Source organism: Malurus melanocephalus, unplaced genomic scaffold, assembly GCF_030028575.1.
Source record: "Malurus melanocephalus ecotype Western Australia unplaced genomic scaffold, MMel_1.1 scaffold_36, whole genome shotgun sequence".
Taxonomy (NCBI): Eukaryota; Metazoa; Chordata; class Aves; order Passeriformes; family Maluridae; genus Malurus; species Malurus melanocephalus.
In genome coordinates, this window is record NW_026623268.1 from 2,130,203 (window position 1) to 2,153,827 (window position 23,625).

Genomic DNA, 23,625 nt, shown 5'->3' on the forward strand with positions numbered 1-23,625 from the left:
TAAACAAACACCACAGAGCACCAGGAGCTGGAAATAAGTTTGGGKTTTTTTTTCTCTTTTGTATTTAAGATGGGGAATACAGTTTTACAAAAGGTGTGCATTTCTCAATTACCGTTTTTATTAATGACAACTCAAGTGAGAGAACGACTTCGGTAATAACAGAGTTATGGAAGGGTTATAACGTGTACAAAACTATGAACAACATTTATACTAAATAACAGATTAGTGACATTAACRCTGGCAGCCAAATTCAGCCACGGTGTAAACGGATGCATCCACCCCCGACCTGCCTGAAGAGTGTTTGTCTCAGCGTCTGTGTGAAAAACCGTGCTTTTTACACAATACTATCAATTTTGTGCTTTCACACATGCTTCAGAATTTTTTCTCCTGAACACAATATTTTGGGCTAGCMCTGACTCCTCCACAACACATACATACTTGTGTGTGCCCTTCTGACATTCAGCAACTTGTTTCGAAGCAGGAATATGGACTACAAGGGATGCGGACAAAACACCTCCAGGCAAGTGGTTAACTTAAGCAGTGTTGAGTCCTACAAGCAACTGATTGTAATATTACCACCAGGCAAGTGTGTAACCTAAGGAGTGTTGAGTCCTACAAGCAACTGTGATTGTAACATTAACGACAGCAATGACCTCACTGCAGGGCATTTCCCCGTAGATACTGAGATTTTTGATTCTTTTCTCCTAAAGAGTGCCCACAGATGCAAATGTCTCTAACACATTAGAAGTAAAAAATGCAGGAGTTAGAACCTCACTATTATTAATTGGTTTATTCCTGCATTATGCTAAGAGCCATCTTACTGGAGCTTAAGTGTTCTTGCTSTAACAGCCTGTTCTTAAMTCAGCAAACCATGTACTGAATTTTAAGCATGYAGTTATATTTTMCATGGGAATGCAGTGAGATTCAGCTAATTCAGAAMGTCAAGTTGCTTTGTCCAGAGATGGACATAAGATCGTGCTGAAATACATTTCTGAGTAGGGAACACAGAAAAACAGGATGTCTAAATACAGTACTGGACCGAGGCACTGCCTCACAACACTTCTGTGCCTCTGAATACATCACACAAAGACAAAACTTGACAAGTGCACACCCAGGTTTTGCCCAGATGGAAATATCCTGCTCCTGATTTCCAAACAATCTGCAGCRAAACCTCATACAAAGCACTTCTGAGGAAAGGTGGAGGCACAGGGGAGCAGACACAGTAAACAAACGCAAATCCTTGGTTCTTAAATCCTGTTTGCTACTGACACCCACTCCCAAGGAATTATCCTGCTCACTTATATCTCTGTCTCTTTGAAATACTCAGTAAGGCAGGGCTGTAATCCCCCAAAGTAAGGAAAGGGGTTGCCCAAGAAGGCATGGAAAGTTTCCTCAAACTGGATACAGTGGTATGATCCACCTCATCCCTCTTTTCGTTTGCATCCCTCCCACCTTTGCAGCTTGTTTCACTGCCAGCAGCTTGGCTGTGCCGAGTTCCCCTTCTTTGGCAAGCAGGGCTGATCAACCCTCTCACAAAGGCCTAACAAGGTAATGTCTGTACAGTACTTAAGAACATGCAAAGTGCAATATAAGTGCCAAATGTTCTTATTTTTGAGATTAACGAATTAATACTCCAAGAAATAGAAGCACTGAGGTAAGTATAGCTTAAATACTACATTCCCTCATGATTAAAAAAAAAAAAAACACTTATCTTCTCTCTAGAAAAGATGAATCCTGAATATGAAGTGATAACACCTTATTTATAATCTGTCCAKCTTAGCACAGCCACAGAGTGTCTTTTCAGTAACAGCAAAACTTGGCACATGAGCTGGAGGTTTTAGAGAAAGGATTCTGCACTAATGATTTCCTCAAATTCCACCTCTGTGCTATTTCCAGCACAGGTCTGTTCCCACCCATTACACCCAGAGGAGCTGGAGTCCCATATCACTGAAGCAGAGTTCAGTGTCAGATCTGGCATTCTGATGACTGAACAGACAAAAATATCCCCCTGCAAAGCTAAGTAGGGCCATAATCTGCATAAGCTCTCTGAAAAAYTCAGGTTTTGCCCTTAGTGAGGTCYATGCTCCTCATCTGGGAGTCTGTGGCAGTATGTAGTATGCAAGGCACAAGCTCCAATCAGAGCACTCCAGCTATCAAGTATGATTATCCTTGTGAGCAGAAGAGGATGGATGTAACAATGAATTGAGCACTGCACACACTTTTCCTGTTTTGTTCCTGTATCAGCTTTGGCCAACAATGGACCCAAGATTCAACGGTCTAATGATCTGGTCAATGAAACCAAYCCCTGCATTCCTATGCAATGTGTGATAATGATGTGGCAGAGGAGTCAATAGCACCCTAACCAGTAAACAAACACTGCTGTAGAATGCTGATGCAAGTACCAGAATTCAGCTGTTTCCAGGTGTTGAAAAAACACTGAAAACATGCACACAAGACATCCTGGTTCTGGTGAAACACTAGCAGCTGCAGTAGGCCCCACTTAGTGGTTTCATTCTGTTTTCTTACTCCAGTGCTCGAGTCAAATGTTCCCTTCATCAATACTCTGCAACTTCAGTTTTTGGCTGGCATGGGGCCTGACACCACGCCGAGTGTTGCCACTGCTTCCTGCCAGAGTCCTCATGGGGAACAGGGCTCCTGGTAAAGCATCTTCCCCAAACAGGCTGAGTTTCACATCAGCTTCAATAGCTCTGGCCAGACTGGCTGCATAACTGTCCAGAGATTTATGGACTTCAGCTTTTACGTGAAGAACAGAATTCTTTGCAGCTTCTGAAAAAAAAAATCAAGGTAACAGTTGGTAACTGCACAAATGCCTGACAACTAATACTTATCCTTGTGTAAAGAAATGATCATGCCCTCTACAAAATCTCTGCCCTACAGAGCACATTTACCAACAATACTCAGGCTTCCTACAACATTCTAGAAACACAAAGCTTCAGAGGGACCCGCAATAATCTGTGTTTGTGTAGTTGTTTCTGTAGCATTTTTACACCTCTCTACACCCACCAACATGTTGAGCAACACAAGAGTTCATTCTAAATGTGACTTTTCAGAGAGGCTGTTGAAATAGTTTAAAGCCTCAGAGAACCTGAAAACCCTGAGACTCACCAGGGAGAATTACTAAACCTGTGGGGACTTATGCACTGAGTCTTCCTTCTTTCACTCAGACAAGAAATTACATATCTGCTCTTATGTAGTCACTCAGAAAGATAATGGGAAATGTATGCTAATGGATTTGTACAAGGAAATATTCATCTCATGCTGAGARGAGGAAAAAAGGGAATTTTGCCAAGATGCTTAAAAATTTCATAGAATGACTCTTCTTATTTCAGGTTTTATTATTACTTGATTCTTAGAGGCATTTTGCTTATTTTCACACTGTCCACAATCATAGGTTGTTTAGAAAATTCAGTTGTTACTATCAAGTCTCCTATTGAAATTATTGTACCTATCAGTTTAAATTAATGTTCCAACATTTTACAGATGATCACAGCAACGTTCTGCTAGCCCAGAATCAACAAGAAAATTGACTGAAAAACGTGCATGTGGTTCATCTGTTTCCATCCATAGCTGCTGAGGAATACACCCAGTAAAATGAAGTGGAATTTAAGTAAAAAAAGTAAATGTAACAGAATAAAATTATAGTCAGGTCACAGAAGTCTATAAATGGAAGAATTTCCAGTCTGTGAGTGACAAAGTTGAGAGGGGACAGCAAATGAGAAACACAGGGATAATGCAATCAAAATATAAGGGCAGGAAAATATATTCCCTGAGAAACAAAAACCAGAGTGCAACAGAGAGCCATSAAGACAAGTGGAGCTGCAGAGAGGATACTGCTGTGCAATATAAATTATATGTATGCAGGGAATCCCATCTTCTAACTCTTTTCCTTGCCTGATACTACTTGAGATCTGGAAGAAAGACCTGATCTTGATTTCTGTTGTACCTGCTTGAATGATCAGGTCTGTCAAAACAAACAGTGGTCAGATACTTTTCAAGACAATTCTCAAGGTCCTGGGAGGCTTCCTGAACCCTCAATATAGTTGACTCTGTGCGTTTTCATACTTATCCCTACACTCACCTTTAATTTGCTCYACTTCATCTTCAAATGTCACTGAACTCCTTCTTCGAGGGGGACAGATGCAGTGTGGGGCATGAGTGCCATCAGAGCTATAATCTTCAAGAAGCATTGTATCTGTTCCTGAAAAGAGCAAGAGTCCTCAAGTAAAACAGTAACATTGGGGTACAATGTGGTGGCAAAAAAATTCAGTCTATATTCAGCAGTTCCTTCAAAAGATGCCTAAACCCACTTTTGTGTGTAAATTTCAGCTCAAATTAAACACTGCACAGGAGAAGAATGAGGTCAATTTTCATTTAAAGGATTGGGAAATCTTCTCCTTAGAGACTGGGCATCACAGACCCCAGGATCATGCAGCAGGCAACACTGAAGAGGGACTAAAGCTTTCTTCTGCTCTTTAGTTCCTCACAGGAAAAGCATCCAAGTGAAACAGTTTTTCATAGTGCATCACTGTATATCCATTCCTGRGCTATGGACTGTACTCCCTCCTAAACTAGCAGTGGCACTTCTAACATCATTTAATATCTCTTCAGTTTTGTTCATTTGTTTAAATTGCTCAGTAACATTTGTCACAAGATGGTAACACCACATCCTCTTAACCAAGGGAGATTTACCAGGAGGCTGCTCTCCATCACATACAGCTGCAGAATATCCACAACAGGCACAAAACTGCCAAAAATAAATCCCAGCTCCACAGACTTCCTTTACWAAAGTAGGAAACCAATCCTTTACACCAAGAAGCTTTAAAAGATCATGCTCTGGTGTCTCTAGAGCAAAAATACTCTCTAAAATAAGTACTGCAGTTAGTGGTAGCTGAGTTAAACTGCCACAAAAATCTAGCAACAGACCTGGATAAAAAAATTACCATCAGAACCCTTTTTCCCTTTTCCAAACCATCTTCAAAGGAGAAATCTTAAGTAATAATGAAATCATATGCTGAAACGATCCCAAGTGTTTATGTTTACACTGCAGAATGGACAAGACAAGATCTCTTACAAAATAGGAAACAGAGAAGCACATTATCCACAGCACTTTGTTGCTCTGTTTCTTGTGGATACAGAACAGACATTGAAGGAGAAGGGCACAAAAGCAGTGARTCTTGTTCCCAGGACACATTACCAAGRGAGGGTCATCATTCTGTAAGCAGCATTTTGCAATTAAATCTGTTCAGATCAAGGGAGGAAAAAAGCAACTGCTGCAATTTTGTTGTAACAGCTGGAACAGATGCTTCATGTCATTGTCCACCAGGAGACATCTGTGTGTGTAAATGCTGACTGTCCATGAGACTGTTGCCAAGTGCAAACTTCTGCCCAAGTAGGGAGCAAAAGACTTGCAGTTACCTGAATCCTGGGAGCAGCTGAAACCTGTGCCTCCTGTGCTGCTGYTGTTTCCCAGTGGCCTCCCACCTGCCATCAGGGCAGTAAGATGAGGAGATAGTCCCAAATCTGCAGGAAAGTTTTGGTTTTGTTACACAGTGAACAGATAAGGAGTTTRCAACAGCAAAAACTTCTTCCAGTAGTACCCACTCTACTGCCTTATTTATTATTCTGCATATRAAACTTACCTTGCTAACCCAGAGTGCACAGCTTCTGGACTTCTCATCTAAGAAATCCAGTCAGCAGTTCTCAGGTTTGGAAAGGCAAATCTCCTTTCTCCGTGCACCATYTCCCTCCCACTCTTGCTGCAACTACGTGTGTTTTATCAGCCAGACAGGCTGAGCACCAAGCACATAGGGAGATATGCCAGGCATCTTCTAGAGAGAGAATAACCTGGTAGCCACCAGCAGCTGTGACAGGCCATTAGTGTGGGAAAAAGCTTATGAACAAGGCTGGAGCACAGTCATGTCCAACTTCTTTCAAATCTTCAAAACAAGAAGGGAGGAGATATTGGGATTTTTACAAAGGTGATTTCTCTGGATCCCACCTTGAGATTTTGTTGGGGGTTTGTTGGGGGTCTTTTTCCCCTCCTTATCAGCCTCCAGCTACTACATCTGTTAAGAAGTTGACAGCTTTAATTTATCCCTTGGAAAGAGAAAAATTTCCTATCTTTTCCCTCTCCACCCCAGTTTCCAATATATTTATCCATAGCATTGCCTGGATACAGACTTGCCAAAGCTCCTGCAGCTTGTGATGTGGTTACAGCTCCACGACTCTTTCATTTATATGATAGTCTTTCCCAGTCCTCCCAGGCTGCAGAAAAGATAACGGACTCCTCGCTGCTCTCATCTTCCTTCTGCATTTTAGATCATCCTTCCCAATTAAATAATTTCAGTTCCTGCCCCTGCAGGAAACATCCCTTCAAGATGTTCTATTTYTGGAAGCTTCTGAACAGGACCAGGGAAATTATTAAAAAACAGAATGTTATTGCATTGCTACTTTAAAAAACAACGTAACACCAAACTGAGCAACTGGAGCTCTCAGTCTGTTTGGGGACACACCAAATAGTTTTACTGTTTTACACAGTTTTACTTTGTTTCTGATCTTTTCTTTCCAAYCATTAAGTCTAAAAACTGAACTTGCAGGAACAGTTACGCCAGTGGAACCTCAGTGGATTTCAGAGTTGTAGCATAAGGCCATCAATTAAAGAGAAAGTGCTGCAAAAAGTACTGTTGGTAGAGCTCAAATCTGGGCGACATAAAAYGGAAGGCACGCAAAAGTAAATGCTTGAGAAAGAAGAAAATAAATTATTTTTATTTACCTTACCACTCTCTCTTTCCTGCCAGAGAAAGTTTTACTATAGTAGGAGAAAGATGTTAACTATAAAAAAAGAGAAAAGTTCTCCTTTCAAATGTCTATWACATGACTGATAAAAGACTGCTGAAAGCTCTGGGAATATCCAACTTGCTTTACAGAGAGCCCTGAAACATGCCAAATAGGAAGCCTTGCTCTTACTGGTATTAAGGAAGTGTCTTTTGCAGTTACATCTTACCTGTGATCCTGTTGGAAATGCTGAATAGCCTTGATGTCCTGTGCCGCTGAACAAAGGACTCGCGGTAATACCGATCCCCAAAGCACATTCCCAGTAGTTCCTTGCGCACTGTCTTGTTCCACAGCCCATAAATTAGGGGATGGCAAATGGCACTGGAAAAGGACAGCCATGTAGCCAATGTCTCCAAAGCAGGGGAAATACTGTTTTTCCCCCAAAGTGCCTCTGATGTAATAACTACCATGTAAGGCCCCCAYGTAATGACAAAAGCCCCAATGACAACCAAGATGGTAATGAAAGCTTTGCATTGGTTGGCTGARTAAACAACCCCTTGGAAAGCATTCCTTCGGCTTCCAGAGGAGGATGTGGAGGTGCTGGAGTTCTTCCTCCCRTTCCTCTGCGAGTCCTCCTCCACAATGACCACGCTCCCACAGTGGATTTTGCGGGCCTTGATCCTCGCCACRCGGAATATGAATCCATAGCAGATCATCATGACCACGAACGGCAGCAGTGCACACCAGATCTGCCAAAAGGCAGTGTAGGCAGCCTCCTTATGCCAGGCTGCCACACACATCCACTTGAATTGGTCAAATTCCAAAGAGGACCAGCCAAAAAGAGGAGGGAGGCAGCCAATAAGGGAATGCAGCCACACGTACACAAGAGCTACCACTGCTCTGTTGCCYGTTATCTTCATTGGATAAACCATTGGGTACAGGACTGCATAGTACCTGAGGGGCAAGAAAAGAAGTAGTCCACAGTAGCATGAAAAACATACAACAAAAAACACCCACATTTTAATATCTAGGTTGTTTTTCTTTTATCAAGTTTTCCTTCAAGCATGCTCAGAGACCCTGTTTCTAAAAACAGTTACATGCAAAAATTGATATCACTGCAGTCAAGATTGTTAAACTTGGCTGAAGGCACACAAGCAACCATTAAATGGTTCCTATGTGTGAGTCCATGCTTAGGGTATAATGTGGAATTTTAAGTCACTATTCCATGTTTRTCAAATAGGATGATGATGTACTATCAAAAGTTTTAAAAATCTCTAGATGCATATCTGCATTTTCCATTATGTCATCAATAATGGAAAGACAACACTTTGTCTTGTTCTACATCAAGCTGCTGGAGAGAAAATGACACTCCAGCAGTACACCATGTTACTCTCTGCAGTGCTTCCCCACTCTATGAACCCCCAGCAAGTCACTCTATGAGATGAGCAATTTGTTACAATTCATATAGAGAAGCTTACCTATCTATAGCAATGAGTCCCAGAGTGAGCATGCTCGCTGAGCTGATCAGCATGTAGAGCAGGGCTGAGAAATTGCACCAAACAACCCCGAAGATCCATTCTCGCTTGATGGAGCTGGTGACAACAAAAGGCAGCACCAGCAAAGAGAGCAGGAAGTTGGAGAGGGTCAGGCTGAGCACAAACTTGTTGCTCAAGGTGAGAAGGTACGACTTGCGATACAGGGTGACGACAATCACCAGGTTGCCCAAACAGATGAAGATGGCAATGACGATTATAGCAATGGACTCAGTGACTTTGACTGCCCCATCTTCCTCTGTCGTCAGGTTCCTCAGGCCCTTCCCATTGCTGAGGGAGGAATTGCTGCTCATGGTCAGAGCGTGTGGAGTTGGAGCAGCCAAGACATGCTGAGCAGCTAGAAGCAGGACAACGCTCAGAAACATTCACGTAATAGTTCTTCRAACTCTTTCCAATGACTGGAGACCYTTTCGCTGGTGTTAAAATTTACCTGTAGTATGCAGGAAACCATTTTAGATGGGCAAGMAAAGGGGCAGTAAATTATCCATGAGCACAACAAAAAGGACAGAACGAAGAAAAGAAGAGGTAAAGGGACGAAACAGGAAAGAAAATGAGCGCATTTTATTTTAAAGTTTGCTGAGGATCTCACTTGTTTCTAAGTCCTACTTACCAGCTGTGCATGTTACTCAGCCCCTTCATTTAGGCTGTGAAGAAACAAGAATGTCACTATCAGTTTTGCTTAAAGAAAGTCACTTTTTAAAGAAATCCTGCCTGTTTATCCTCATTGCTGTATTGTTGYATTCTGCCTATGCAGCATTTGTTGGTGGTCTACGGATGCCTGGGTACTCATATCCTGCTGACTCTTTCTTAACAACTGCTAAGTAGCATTCAGAGACTCAAGACCCACTTCATCTACTCTCAAATKCATTTCTCTATGTTCATAATCACCTTAGCTACAGTGCTGACTGCCAATACCAAAGGACCAGGGGAGCTGTTTCTGACCATGAGCTTTGAAAGACACTTTCTTGCATTGAGATGAGGTCAATGCTACAGAAATGCTTGAGAACCTTTAATCCTTGACTTTTCACTGTTAGCATCCTTCCCACTGATTCASAATCTCACTTTGTGAAAACTTGTTATTTCTCCCAATTCCTTAGCAACTCCTCTTTTCCCTCCTGTCTCCAAATGGCATTTACTATCTACTTCATTCAGCCCTTCATCTGCAGGACAGCATACTGAACAAACAAACACCAAACAAAAACTAACAGAAAAAAATGCATATACGCAGTCCAAAAAAGTAAAAGAGTCCGCCAAGTAATATAAGGTTGATTCTAGCATTTCTTGGAAGTAAGGAACTGAGGAAAGTTATCTCAGCTAATTCTGCAGCTGTGCCAGATATGGGTCCCAGCCAGMCGGGACTACTCACAGAAATGCTTCCATCTGTGTGGTTGCTGTGGCATTAGGCAGCAGTGTCAGTCTGGAAAGAYGCCTTTTTTCCATTTTTATCTGTACTTTCCTAAGAACATAATTAAAGACATTACTGGGCCATACTTTGTAAAAACATAACTTAGCTCTTCCCCAGCCTCGGACTAAGGATGTTTGTGAAAACACTTCCCCTCTAGTTTGTGTCTCTCTTCGCATGCCCGCAGCACCTGTGTGTATTACCTGTCCGATGATTTTTGGCCGGAGGTGCTTTTGGAAGGGAGGTTTTCCCCGCGGCCGCTCCCTGCGCTAGCGATGCCCTGGGCACCTGGCGCTCCCCGTCCCCTCACGGCCCTGCTGTACCCTCGGGAGAAAAGCGGCCTCCGGCAGATGTGGCCAGCCCGGGACAGGGCAGCCCGGGGCGGAGACAGCATCCCATCCCATCCCATCCCAACTCACCCCAACCCATCCCAGGCTTCCCGCACACACAAAGCGGGTGGGACCGAGTTGGAAAAACTGGAGGAGAAGGGGGGTTTCGCCATTTTGCCCCCGAGCTCCCTCCGGCAGCCAACAAAGGGCTGGAACAGGGTCCATCGGGCATCCATCGCCTGCCCCGACCCGCCGGCGGCGAGGGGGTCCGGCCACCGCTCCCGCCGCCTCTGCCCCCGCCCCGAAGGGCTGGAACAGGGTCCATCGGGCATCCATCGCCTGCCCCGACCCGCCGGCGGCGAGGGGGTCCGGCCACCGCTCCCGCCGCCTCTGCCCCCGCCCCGGCTCCGCACTCACCGCCCGACGCCGCCAGAGCGGGACGTTCTCGGTTGGGGCGCTCGGGACCCCCTCAGCCGGCACGGCCCGAGCCTCCTCCCCCGCCATGGCCACGGCCCCGCGCCCGCCCCTGCTGCCGGCCCGCCCCGCCGCCTCAGCCCGCCGCGCCCCCTCCCCGCCCGCCATGTTCTCCGCCCGCGGCCGGGCCCCGCGCTGCCCGCCAAGGCTGAAAAGGCGGGCGGCAAATACTGCACAGCCGTGAGGTAAAGTCACTTGTCCCGGCTCGTGGTRCTAAGCACTCGCAGAGCCTAAGTGCTACACTTCCTAGTCCCTAAAACACCATTAAAAGTTAYACAGAGAAGTTTTTTGGAAGAGTTTTTGCCCTGCAGCACACATCTGGAGCAGGTCATCGGGTATCAGTATAAAGGGTGAATGATAAATAAACACTGTGATTGTACGTTCCTAGTTCCTGGCTTTCCCTGGCAAGGCCCTTGAGCACAGAGGGTGACCACCCTGATATGAGCTGTGCTATGATTTGATTGCTCTGTGGAGTTTTTAATGCTGTGGACATCAGTTTCCTGTGTCTGCTGCCTCAGTTTGYTCCAATGCTCCAACAGCAGGAGCTGGACTGTGAGTCTTGCTCCTGTGCCAAGGGAAGTCTGTAGGGAATTAGTCTGCCCTTTTGATGACGCAGAAAAGCAAGACAAGCACCCACCCATCAGTGCTGGAATACAAAGCTAATGTATCATTTTCACCCAGTTCTACTGATGTTTTTCTACAGGACTTTTTTAAGCTTACAACGCCATTGCACTTGGACATTTTTAAAAGACCATGTTTGGACAGCATTCAAAAATAATACCAAACCAGCTCAAGAGATTCCACAAYAAGCAAAAACTAATGCACAGAAGTTCCACCTGAACATGAAGAAGAACTTCTTTCCTGTGCAGGTGACTGTGCATTGGCTGCCCAGAGAGGTTGTGGAGTCTCCCTCACTGGAGATATTCCAGACTGTCTAAACACAATCCTGTGCCATGTGCTCGGGAATAACTCTGCTTGAACAGGCAAGTTGGACCAGATGATCCATTGTGCCCCCTTCTAACCTTGCCCAGCTGTGATTCTGTGTGGACACGTGTGYATTATCTAACACAGCACAGGGCACCTGTGTGATGGAGACAGGTAATGCTGCAGCAATGAGTGTGGCCGCAGAATGGAAATAAAATAAAATATTTTATATTTTATATTTTATAAATAAAACCCCATAGACTGGTGTCTATAGAGCAGGTATTTGTTTATTGCAACGCTGAAGGTGAGGGGGATTTCTCTTAACACACCTGCCTTTGCTTCAAATTAGCACATATTTATACAGTAAGCATGGTGTAACATGAACATTGTCACTGTCCCCCCTGTGCCCACCATACACCCATCACTATACATGGGCATGGAAATACATAATATCATAGTTTTACAAGTGCACATTTGTCATCCTCAATTCAGTGGTCGCGGGGGTCTTCCTCTGATGAGAGACCATCCTCTTCATCACGGTGGACTTTTAACCTTTGTCTTCAGGGCATGCACAGTTGTGATATTCATGGCTTTTTTCTAGTCCTCCAAGAAGTCATCATTTCCAATTATTTTGCTGACTGTCCTGTGCCTCTGCCAAGCTCTCATTAGTACTCTCTACTGTTCCTTGTTTATAGCATCTACCTGTCTACTTTCTTCAGAACTTTTCTGATTTATGCCTCTCGGTGATTTCACTTATCTATATACCAATCCAGCTGGTTAGATTAGGTGCAGATGGTACACTACATGTTGCTAATACACTAAAAAAACTTACAGCAATATATATAAAAAGCTATCATTGATAATATATTGAAAGTGATTACATTGTATTATAATAATGTGTAAAAAGTTATTACATTCTTATATTGATAACATATKAAAAAGGCTATAGAAAGTTTCCAATTAGTAGGCCTCATAAGCACCTTGCCATTTTGATATAGATCATATGTATCAGGTGCTTGGGTGAGCTTGCTGGCTTTTCATCCCAGGCAGAGGAGACTGGAGAGCCCGCTYCCCATGGTGGCTCTGGCCGCAGAGAGAAGTGTGGATTCCCACCACTCTCCCATCTGCCCCCACAAATCACCTCACAGAATCACAGACTGGGTAGACTGGAAGGGACCACAGTAGGGCATCTGGTCCAACTTCCCTGCTCAAGCAGCATTGTAGGGTTACACAATAAAGGGAGTGTTAACAGCCTGCRTGGAAGAAAAATACCACGTCCTTGGCTGTCTCTGAGAAAAAGAAGATTGGAATGTAGAATCGATAACTCAGGTGGCCGAACTGAAAACATTGGCGACACTGCAGCTCTTTGCAAACCCACCAATCATATGCTGATGAGTAGAAAGTGACAGCTTCACTGACCAATATATGTTTGACACAAATGTATACACTTGTTGCAAAATGGATAAAASGGGGCTTACCTTGTAATAAATAAGTTATTAGTTCTCTGTATATGTGTGTGTTTGTGTCTGTTATTTTATGTTGCTGTCTGGCCAACAATGACACAGGGTCATTCCAGAGCACATGGCACAGGATTGTGTCCAGATGGTTCTGGAGTATCTCCAGTGAGGGAGACACAAGTCTCTGGGCAACCTGTCCCAGTGCTCAGTCACCTGCACAGTAAAGAAGTTCTTCCTCATGTTCAGATAGWACYTCTGTGCATCACTTTCTGCCCGTTGTCTCTTGTCCTATTGCTTGGCACCACCGAGAAAAGCCTGGATCCATATTCTTGGAATCCCCTCTTTAGATATTTATACACCTTGATGARGGCCCCTCTCCGCCACCTCTTCTCGAGGCTGAACAGGCCCGGTTCCCTCAGCCCTTCCACCTAAGAGAGATACTCCGGTCACTTAACCATTTTCATTGCCCTCTCCGCTGGACCCGCGCCAGGAGTTCCCTGTCTCTCTTGTACCGAGGAGCCYAGAACTGSACAGAGCGCTGCAGATGTGTCTTTACTAAGGCAGAGCAGAGGGGCAGGATCGCYTCCCTGTCCCTGCTCYTCCTGMCGCGCCTCACGATTCCGCCGCTGCTGCGCGCCCTGGAAGCGGAAACGCCACGAGGCGGCGGTTCCGGGGCGCCGCCGCTGCCTGAGGGCTGTGCGGGAGCAGAGCGAACCAGAGGGGCTCCGCCGCCCCTGCCGCTCCCCGTTCCGCCACCTCCTGCCTGCTCCTCGGCGGAGAGGAGGCCGCCATGCACCCCGTTTTCCAGAGCAGCCAACGCGACTACACCCTCGGGGCGTGGAAGCTGAGCGCCGCCCGGACGCACATCATGAARTCGGCGCAGGCCGAGAGGTGGGGCGGGCTCCGGGCCGGGAGTGGGGGGCACAACACGGGACTGCACCGTGTCCCCGCTGCTCGGGGAGCCCTCGGGGGGCTTCGGCCTCGGCCCTCACAGTGGCGGGCTGGGGGCGTCGGGTGGCCTTACGAAAGAAACAGCGCGTTCCCGGGGCGGGGTAAACGCCATTGGGCCCGGTTACGGGAGGCCCGGGGTTGTGCCCTCGCTTCGAGCTTGATTCTGYGGCTGGAGAAACTGGGGCGATTTGGGTTACAGGTGATTTCCAAAATTTTGTTTTAATGATTGCAGAAGGCAGCCTATGAGGAAGATGAAGAGGCACTTTTTACAAGGGCATCTATTACCAGGAGAAGGGGGTATGGATTTGAACTGTAAGAGAGGAGATGTTGATTGGACCGTATGAAGAAATTCTTTACTGYGMGGGTGGTGAGGCACTGGAACGGGTTGCCCAGAGAAGCTGTAAATGCCCTATTCCTGGAGACGTTCAAGGCCAGGTTGGATGGGATTTTGAGCAACCTGRTCTAGTGGGAGCTGTCCCTRGCCATGGCAMGGGGSTTGGAACCTGACTTTCAAGWTTTCTTCCAACCCAAACCRTTCTATGATTGTATGATTATAATGGTTTTGGAACTSTTGACCGCTGTGGCCTACTAATTAGAGCTCTGATTTTCTTAATTATTTTTTTWAAAGGGTCTTTTAAGTGTCTCATACTATGTCTCAGCAATAGCTATTCTAAGATAGTGGTTTTCATTAAAAATTTAAAATTTTCTCTCTGCTTGCAATTTTCAYTCCGATCAAACCATTGGAGGAAATGTTCCAGTGTCAGCATCAAGTGCTTACTTAAGTCAGATTTGCTAATGTGGAACTGAGCAGTTCTGGTGTGCCAAAACTGACCTAAGTGGCAGATGAATTTGGCAGATATTTCTTGGTTTCATTTTCAATATGAAAAATTTCATATTGAAATAAATTTCAATATACATGGGAATATCATTAGTCTTGTTCAAGGTATTTTCATTTGTCTTGTCTCCCCAAGTCAGGTGGGATTATTGATTTGCTGGAGGGTAGGAAAGCTCAGGAGAGGGATCTGGACAGGCTGGATCAATGGGCTGAAGGCAACTATAGGAGGTGCAATGAGGTCACAGTGACCTATTTTGTCTTTTTTATTGCTTAGGGAACATTACTAGTATCTATAGGAATTTTATKTCTGGCGAAATATATTGCAAAAATTCCTCAGCAACTTGTGTGGAAAGGTGAAGGATTAAATGTGTCATAGTCAAGAACTTTTTTCTGTGTGAGAGTTGGTTTTTGCAGGTCAGGGCTTCCTACACTGCRATGAAATGGAAAAATTCATAATGTTCTTCTGCTTTCTCTGGAAAAATGTAGGATCTTATACTCCAGATCTATTAATTTGCTATTTTTATTTTAGTTAGGTTAGCATGCTTTTTTTTTGTAGGCAGCTTTACAGAAATAACTACTTTTGTTCAGGAATGCCTTATTATCGAAGTGAACATTGTGATTAGAACTCTCTTCTCCCTCCCCTCCTTCAAATTAGTCTTAAAGGTCTTAAAGCTTGCTTCTCTCCAGATGTCATGTATTCCTTTTTGATGTTGGTAAGTCAAGAAGGTAGAGAGGAAGAGAAGTATAGGAAGCCTKTTGGTAATGAAGGTCAGAGGATATATCAAGTGTTGGGGTTTGTGTCTATTTATATGTAGTGTATATATATATATAAAACTATAAGTGTACAGACTGATGTAAAACAAAATGTGAAATAGGATGCTTTGAGATCTTCTGCAGGGATAGTGCCTATTTGGTTAATGCAGTACCTTGTTCATTTGGGYCTGTGGCTTTGGCTGTGGCTTTCCTGCTTAAAGTTATAATTACCAGTATGTGTCTTCTACCAGCTTGAAAACGTAGTAGAGCACAGTAGTGTCTTCTGCACTGCCAGACTTGTTTTAAGCATTTTTGGTAGGCTTCTAAATTTGGAGGTATGGATCACTATGCAGTGAATTTAAACTGGCTGATGATGAGTCCTTTTTCCTAAACGTTTCTTTGGGCACCTACCAGAGTTGGTCTATTGACCATCCAGGGATTTGCTAGCACAGGTTGAAAAACTGCTTCTGCATGCTTCTTAGATTTTTTTTTTGATTCCTTGTGTGAGACTTTTGTATGTGCCTGATGGAGAAGGAATACTTTTGTGGTGGAAAACTCACTTCAGATCAGTGACTCTGCATTTCAGGTCAAATGATTCACCTGAGAAAACAACAAAATCTTTCAGAAAATATTGATGATGTGTCTTCTAAATTATCATGGTCTAAAGAATACTTATTCCAAAACAAGGACTGCTTTCATTGAACTATAGCTGACTGATGTTTCTTTTATTTTTCTCTGCAGGTTGGCTGATGAATTACACATGCCTTCCCTGCCAGAGATGATGTTTGGAGACAATGTCCTAAGAATACAGCATGACCATGGTTTTGGAATTGAGTTCAATGCTACAGATGCTTTAAAATGTGTCAATAATTGTCAAGGTATGCTCAAAGTCGCTTGTGCAGAGGAGTGGCAAGAGAGCAGGTACAGTATTTTATCACCAGTGGGCAAGTACTGGGCTGTTGTKTATGAAACTGTCATAGAGTAGTTAAAGGAACAAATTGAACTCCTGAAGACCGTGTTGCATTTGGTTCTAYCCTAGATACAGTGTGTGATCACAGAAATCACTTCGCTTTTCTTTGCTGTCATCATCCTTTCTGTTAAATTTGGTCAGCTGTGTTATTCAGTTGTCTTGGCTTTCTTAAAGTGAGCTTCAAGTTTAACATGGCTTAATGCTGTTTCTGTWMATTCAAACTCTTAGAGCCTYGAGCATTACAAGATTGAATTGTGTGGTRTTGCAAAGTGCTGTACATGTTCAAAATCCTAGCCTTAGGAATAAAGCAAAACAATTACCGTGCCTAAGAACTAATTATAATGCTTAGCATTTATCAAATTAGATTAGTTGTAGAGTGTCTGGAAATAAAACACAGAAAGTAAGTTGACATAAAAACGAAGGCAAATTGCAGTGTTAATAATTTCTATGTGTTGTCAACAGATTGCTTTCTGCATGCTTGAAGAAAAATTGATCTTGAAATACTAATTTTTCAGCAATATGGAATGAAAGTTATTTTGAGTCATAGAACTGAGATAGTGTGAGATTGAGAATTTTCATAATTGTTTTCAAAATTATTATGGAAACAGATGTTGTGAAACCATGATTAAGTTTTGACATTGTAATTGCAGCACAGAGTGCTGCTGCTTCTCTGTAAGAGCAGTGAGARTTATAATGCACAGTCTTATGTGAGGTTGTAATTTTTTAAGAGCTACTCCAAAGCAATTACTGCAAAGCTGTTTCCTCTTTCACTTTTTGAGGAGTGAGACTGAGCACACTAAGGAAGTTGTCAAGCCATATGACTGGACTTACACAACAGACTACAAAGGAACTTTGCTGGGAGATACTGAAACATTAAAGGTAAYGACTTTCTGCTTGTTAATTGCTGACTGCATGTTGTTTCAGTCAAACTTTTTTTTTAAAAGCTGTCATTGACCTTTCAGTAGGCTTCTGTAAAATCTTYTATGCTTCCTAATTTCTGATTTCAAACTGTAGTTTGAGCTTCTCATGTCTCTCAGCATTTTGTCTTAATMAAATCATGGCTTATTTTAATTAGAGGGTAGGCAGTGTCTTAAAGCATTTTAGGATTAAAGGACATGGGAGTCTTCAGCTCTTGCTGGGGGCCCTTCTGGAGCCCTGAGCTCCTCAYTTGCAGCAGAACTATCAGCCGTGTCATTCTGTAGTACCTTCCTGCTCTGCTGCTTGCTTGTTTGTCTAAGCAGATACATAGATCTTCCTGCTTTCAATGGCCTTATGCTTTTCTGCCACAGTAACTCACTAACTTCTGATATTTCAACTCACAGGCCCTCCCATATCTTTCTTTACATGAAAATAAGACTGAAGTTCTTAGCTTCTTTACTGCAAACAGTGTTTGAAGTTCTTAGCTTCTTTACTGCAAACAGTGTTTGAAGTTCTTAGCTTCTTTACTGCAGTATTTGCTACTAAGCAGATAATCTATATTAATTCACTAGAATTGATTTAGTTAGAGATCATTTGAGTTATTCGGAAATTAAAAGTACATAATAGAAATAAAGTGTTKGGATGTAGTGGGCTAGAGATACTAAATGCATGGAAATCTGTTTATAAACCTGAACTTCTCATACATMTGTCAAACATGAGGCATCTTGAAATGTTTTGAAAGAAGCATTTGAARGAACATAAGCAGAATTGTTTGGAGCTAAAACCATACTGAGCCTGTTCCCAGAGAGAATTTTATTCAGAATTTTCCACTCTTACTTTTTGCTCTTGCTTGATGTTTATTTCCAGGAAGAAACTCTTGGGAACTATGCTTTTAACTTCTTCTCTTAGAAATTTGGGGTCTCTTAAGCTTAGTGCTCTAAAAGATTTTTCCCCTTCTAAAACTGTGGAATTCAAAAAGTCAGGGCAAACTATGTAGTTTGGCAACAAATTAATATGCTAACTGTTCTTAATATTTTTTTCTCTAGGTTGTTCCTACAACAGAACACATAAATACAGAGAAATTGAAAGCCAGGGAACAAATTATGTTTTTTGAAGAAGTACTYCTGTTTGAAGATGAACTCCATGATCATGGAGTATCAAGTCTGAGTGTGAAAGTAGTGAGTACTGGGAGGTGTATAAAATATACTTGGGAACTCAACTGGCTGATAAAGGCAAAACACAACTGYTTTTTGCATGTTGTTCCTTCTGGGATTTAAACTTTAAAACACGAAGTTCTTCATCTTTGCTCTTAGAAATATGATTGATCTTACTGGAAAGTGTTGTCTTGAAACCTTTGTCATCTGTCATTTGCTTCAGGGGACAATCTTTCCCTCCTGCATCCTGCCTAATAGTCCTTTGAGACACTGTGCCCTGCTGTCCAGCCATAGCTGGAGAAAATCAACAGCCCAAATTCTGACTTCATTCTTGAAAATTTCTCATATTGTCTTCCATAGTGAATATGTGATGTAGACAAGTACATGTTTAAGTAAACCTTTATCGTGTGCTGAATGAACTATCTATTTTTGCAGAGAGTTATGCCTTCCAGTTTTTTTGTRCTGCTGAGGTTTTTCTTGCGGGTTGATGGGGTACTCATCAGAATGAATGATACAAGACTTTATCATGAGGTAAACCCTTACTTTCCATGATTATTTTACAGAGGTTCCCTTGGCATTTTACTTTCAGTGACCTGATATTCCTTTAATTTMATACTGATATTTGGGGACATAAGGACTTCCAAGTGTCTTTTATTATTGTGGTGGTGCTGAATTAGAGACCAAGTGCTGGATGTCATTGTGTATGAACAGAGTAGGCTACCCTCATGTCATGTAATCATTTAAATACATTTGACAGACATAGATTAGATAAGGAAATAGAAGAAGAAAAATAGGCAGCAGTAAGTAAAAAATAGGCAGCTGTCTTGTCTCCAAGTAAATTATTTTTGTCTTATCTAATATAAGTTAGACTGCAAGTGTAATTTGCAAATAACTGTCCATAGTATATTGAGTTCTGGTATCTCATGAATAATACAGGATGTTAAGATTTGTGGTTTGGTAATCCTGTGTAGATGTGTAGGAGTTCTAGCTGAGTAAAGATTAACAAGCATATTCGTAAATTTTTTTTTTTTATGCATGCACACAGAAAGGTGGGTTTTGGAAAAAAAGAACACTTAYTGTCTTTCTCTGTCTGCATGAGTTTGAATCTGTTTTTCTACTCCTAGATGGAATTATGTGGACAACCAAATTCCAATGCTTTATAAACTCATGTATTTAAAATGCTTAGTTTTCAAATGCTTTTTAAAATGCTTAGTGATAGYAGATGATAATTTTTTCCATTAGGTTGACAAGACCTACATGTTGCGAGAATACACATCCAGAGAAAGCAAAATATCAAGTTTAACGGTATTGTATTTTTTAAACTTCCTTTCTTTTTCTTCTGTCTACGTTTTTGTTTCATGATCAGCATAGAAAATACCATGTCTGAAAGTCATTCTTTGTAAGGTTTGGAATTGATACAGAGGAAAAWTCTTTCTGCTCATGCAGCATTTGTTTTGGTGGTTTTAGGGCAGATTTGCATTTTGTAAGTGCACAGATTACAGACGATGTAATATGAGGTTGGGTCACTTTTTCTATTTTTGAATTAATAAAATGTTTTTATTATTTTATTTTTTCATAGAATTGTTCAGCCACAAAATCAGGTACTTTATGTCCATCATRTTAAATTTCATGGCTGGTTGTGTGCTTCCAAGCAGCTTTACGGGTTAAGATCTGTTTGGGAATGAACTCTTTCAGTTTTTCTCAAATATTTGAGGTTAATAGGTTGCCTTAAAACTTTAGTAATGGCTCAGAATAATTAGTGGCACATTTGGAGTTGCAGCTGTAGATTTTTATTCTTGACCCAAAACATGAACTTTCATTTTACTTTACCTTTTCTTCTCCTTTATTTTTCCTTTGCCTCTAAAAAGTGCCTACTRTGTTACTGACATTCCAAAGGAATACTTATTTTCTTATGAGGAAAGGGACATTTCTTAATGATACGTGATCCCTGTAAACAAAACTAAATCCAGACGTGAGTTTTTTGATAGTTTTGTAATTTTTGAAATACAAATCAATGATCTAGGTTTTACTTMACCTTATGTTGAAAAATTATCATCTATGCTGTTAGATCATTTTTCCTTCTGTTGTTAATAGAGTGGAAAATGCACATGGCTTTCAGCTTACATAGGTAAAGCAAAAAAGATCCCTGCTTCACTGAGGTTTGAAATAATTAAAACAGTGGGATGGTTCCTTACATCGTGTAGGGGTAGCCAGAATAGAGRTTGCATTTGAATAGCTCTGGATGTGCTTAAAGAATACTGTTAGAAATTTGAAAGTTATTTACTCAGTATAGGTTTTTTTCCCATCAAATGCCTTGCATATGGGGAAGAAGTCTGCATTTTCCTTCCTCCAGAGGAAGATACTAACTTAATGAAACCACCTGATTTCTTAAAATAYGAAATTAAAATCCATTGAGTTTTAGTATTTTGTGTAAATGTCTGTGGTTGACTTTRTAGAAACTAAGATCAATACTGAGATTGAGCAATTAATAATTGATCAGCCTGAGCAATGCCAGTGAATATATTGCAATGGCTAAAAGAGATGGAATCCTTTGTGGGCATCCTAGTCTCMTCTAGAGCTAGAACCTTAAAAAGACTGCTTCATTCACATTTTAAATATATTTTTAAAAAACATTGTAGGTGTTTATGGGTATCACCGACTTTCTTGCACTTTTATAATTTACTGCTTAAAAATGTTAAATACCTTTCCTTAGCCTGTTGATCCACATAAGGGSTAAGACTGTTCATTTGAAGTTATAAGGTAAATTTTAATAATCATATCTGAATCCARGTGTTTACATCCAGTAAATTATAGATTAATTGTCTATAAAGTTTGGGTTTGGAATATTTTTTTTTATTCCCTCTTTTCTTTCACTTGTTTCATGCAAAATTTTTGCTTTTTAGAATGTTCCGCCTTCCCTGTTCACGGAACCTAACGAAATCTCTCAGTATTTGCCTATAAAGGAGACAATCTGTGAAAAACTAGAATACCCAGAGAAGCTGGAGCCTCAGCCAGAAGCATCACTGGAAACCACATGTGCTAAGTCTAAATAAATGTGACTTTATATGGACTTGAAGTCGATTGGAGATAATGTGATCACATAATTGTTGTCATGCGGGGCATTTCACTATTAGTGGAATGAAGAATTTGGCTAATTTTTCTGTAGCCTTGAGAGAAAACATTTCAAGCAGGTTTTGCTAATGGTTTTTTGTTTGGATTTTTTTAACCTGTATCTGGAGTTGATGATAGACTGGTGGGGAGTTGCAATTTTCAACAGCATTGTAGAAATGGCTATTGGGAGTCTGGGTTCTGTTTAGTTCACCAAGCAGGCAGGAGGATTGTCTGGACCCCCCTCCACTAACACTTCTATGAAGATTTTTTTATTGCTGCTTCAGATACTAAGAAACTACCAGAGTTGTAGAGCTGGAATGATTTTATTTTTATTGAGAAATAATCCACTGTAAAAAAAAAAAAAAGTAATAATGCTTCTGCATTTATTTTGATCTKTCAGTCCTAAACTACCTATTTTACTTGGCTTTCCCTACTGTAAGCTGATAACCAAGTTACTTTTTGTGGTCTCTGATCCAGAGTCTCACCTAAGAGTATTCATTTCATCTGTGGATAGGTTTAAGTGTAGGGAAAAGAATGCATTTGTTTGATACTATAAAGGTAAAGTTATTTGTGAGGCATTAACTCCAGAGCAGGAGAAAAGCTGGAGGTTAACAGAGACACCAGTAAGTCTCTTCACAAWTGCTGTTTTAATCTGATGTCCACGGGTTCTCTGGGGAGTTCTGGGACTCACTTGGGGTCCCTGTGCTGCTCCAGGCATGTATGATGCTGGAAGGGCATTGCCCTGCACTGGCTTTCTCTGGGATGTGCCCACACATGATGGTTCTACTGCCCTGACAGCCCAATTGCCAAACTGCAGTGGGGCTTAAGGCTGGGGAAGGCCTTTAGGGRTCTTGAGTTTCTGATCCCTAAAGGATGCTGGTGTTGAGAAATCAAATCCTGTRTGGCCTTAAAAGGATGCTAACATGTATTCCAGATACATAATTCTGGTTTCTTTTAAGTTCTGATATTAATAGAAGTGTGACCACTTACATAGTCATGGATTCAACACTGTAGATTAAACATAAATAGCTGTATTACTTTTGGAAATCTTACAATATATTAATGGTTTGGCCTAAGAATGGGGGCAGCTAAGCAGGGTTGTCTGGGTTTACTGCTGACACTCAGTGCAGGAAGAGAATAACTGTAGTGAAAAGCAGGTCTGGTGGTTTAAGGTGCTTGCAGATGAGAACATGTACACATTCTGATGTCTTGTGGGTTTTTGTTTAAAAATCCTCATATGCTACATTGCATGGCTTACTAGAARCAACCCACCACAAAACCTAGTATTTAACCAGATCTTTTGTGGTTTTCATGTAGAGAAGATCCTGAGTTTTTTAGGGGGGAAAAATGTCTACTGCCATCTAAGTGACTGTATTCTTAGTGAAAACAAATAACACATTTATGTCACTTTTATTTGAGGCAGCCTGGTYTAGTGAATTCAACATCAGGTGGAAAGGTGGGAACTAACTGCAATTTTTCCTGTGTCACTGATTTACTCTAACCATGGGAAGGACAGTTCTCTGTGCCTCCATTCCCTGTATGTAAAAATGAGAGTTAATATAGGCCTACCTCACAGAAGGGCTGTGAGGATTAGTTTGTATAAAGTTATTGATTACAATTTTTTTTTTCAATACACCTTCAGCCTTACCTTTGAAAAGGATTACTGCCAAAAAATCTTATGATCCATAGGATGAGTGAAGAGTACTGAAATGAAACAATTTCTGAAAGAGGTTATCAGCAGTGATAACTATCAGATAATTATTAGACAAGATTTGGGTGAATTATTAGACAAGATTTGGGTGAATTTATGGCCACTTGGAAATAGAAGTGAGGTCCTCTATATTCCTCAATACAGTCCTAAATTCTGCTGGCTTTTTTCCATCTTCCTGCACTTCTTTCCTAAAGATTTTAGTGTCAGGATGAAGRAGGGGACTGCAAATGAATGCAGCATGGAAAAGATTAAAATTCCTTTGGTAATAAAAGATTATTTGTGTCCACT

General features: G+C 41.8%; 2 protein-coding genes across 3 annotated transcripts; one reads left to right on the top strand and one right to left on the bottom strand.

Moving 5' to 3' along the window:
• Positions 1 to 21: 21 nt before the first annotated feature.
• GPR161 (G protein-coupled receptor 161) lies at positions 22 to 10,590 on the bottom strand. Its single transcript, XM_057364186.1, has 7 exons — positions 10,497 to 10,590; positions 9,715 to 9,804; positions 8,274 to 8,992; positions 7,025 to 7,749; positions 5,437 to 5,541; positions 4,100 to 4,219; positions 22 to 2,787 (listed from the first exon to the last, which is right to left on the bottom strand). The coding sequence occupies exons 3-7, from the start codon at positions 8,711 to 8,713 to the stop codon at positions 2,540 to 2,542; spliced, it is 1,638 nt and encodes a 545-aa protein (XP_057220169.1). The 5' UTR covers positions 8,714 to 8,992; positions 9,715 to 9,804; positions 10,497 to 10,590; the 3' UTR covers positions 22 to 2,539.
• Positions 10,591 to 13,591: 3,001 nt separating this feature from the next.
• TIPRL (TOR signaling pathway regulator) lies at positions 13,592 to 23,404 on the top strand. 2 transcript variants are annotated; one of them, XM_057364180.1, is made up of 7 exons: positions 13,592 to 13,825; positions 16,215 to 16,394; positions 17,223 to 17,322; positions 18,408 to 18,539; positions 18,951 to 19,046; positions 19,758 to 19,820; positions 21,419 to 23,404. In XM_057364180.1, exons 1-7 carry the CDS (start codon positions 13,725 to 13,727, stop codon positions 21,566 to 21,568), a joined length of 822 nt encoding a protein of 273 aa, XP_057220163.1. In that variant the 5' UTR covers positions 13,592 to 13,724; the 3' UTR covers positions 21,569 to 23,404. The 2 variants fall into 2 exon arrangements, with proteins under 2 accessions (XP_057220163.1, XP_057220164.1); XM_057364181.1 differs by lacking the exon at positions 13,592 to 13,825 and adding an exon at positions 13,929 to 14,084.
• Positions 23,405 to 23,625: the final 221 nt, after the last annotated feature.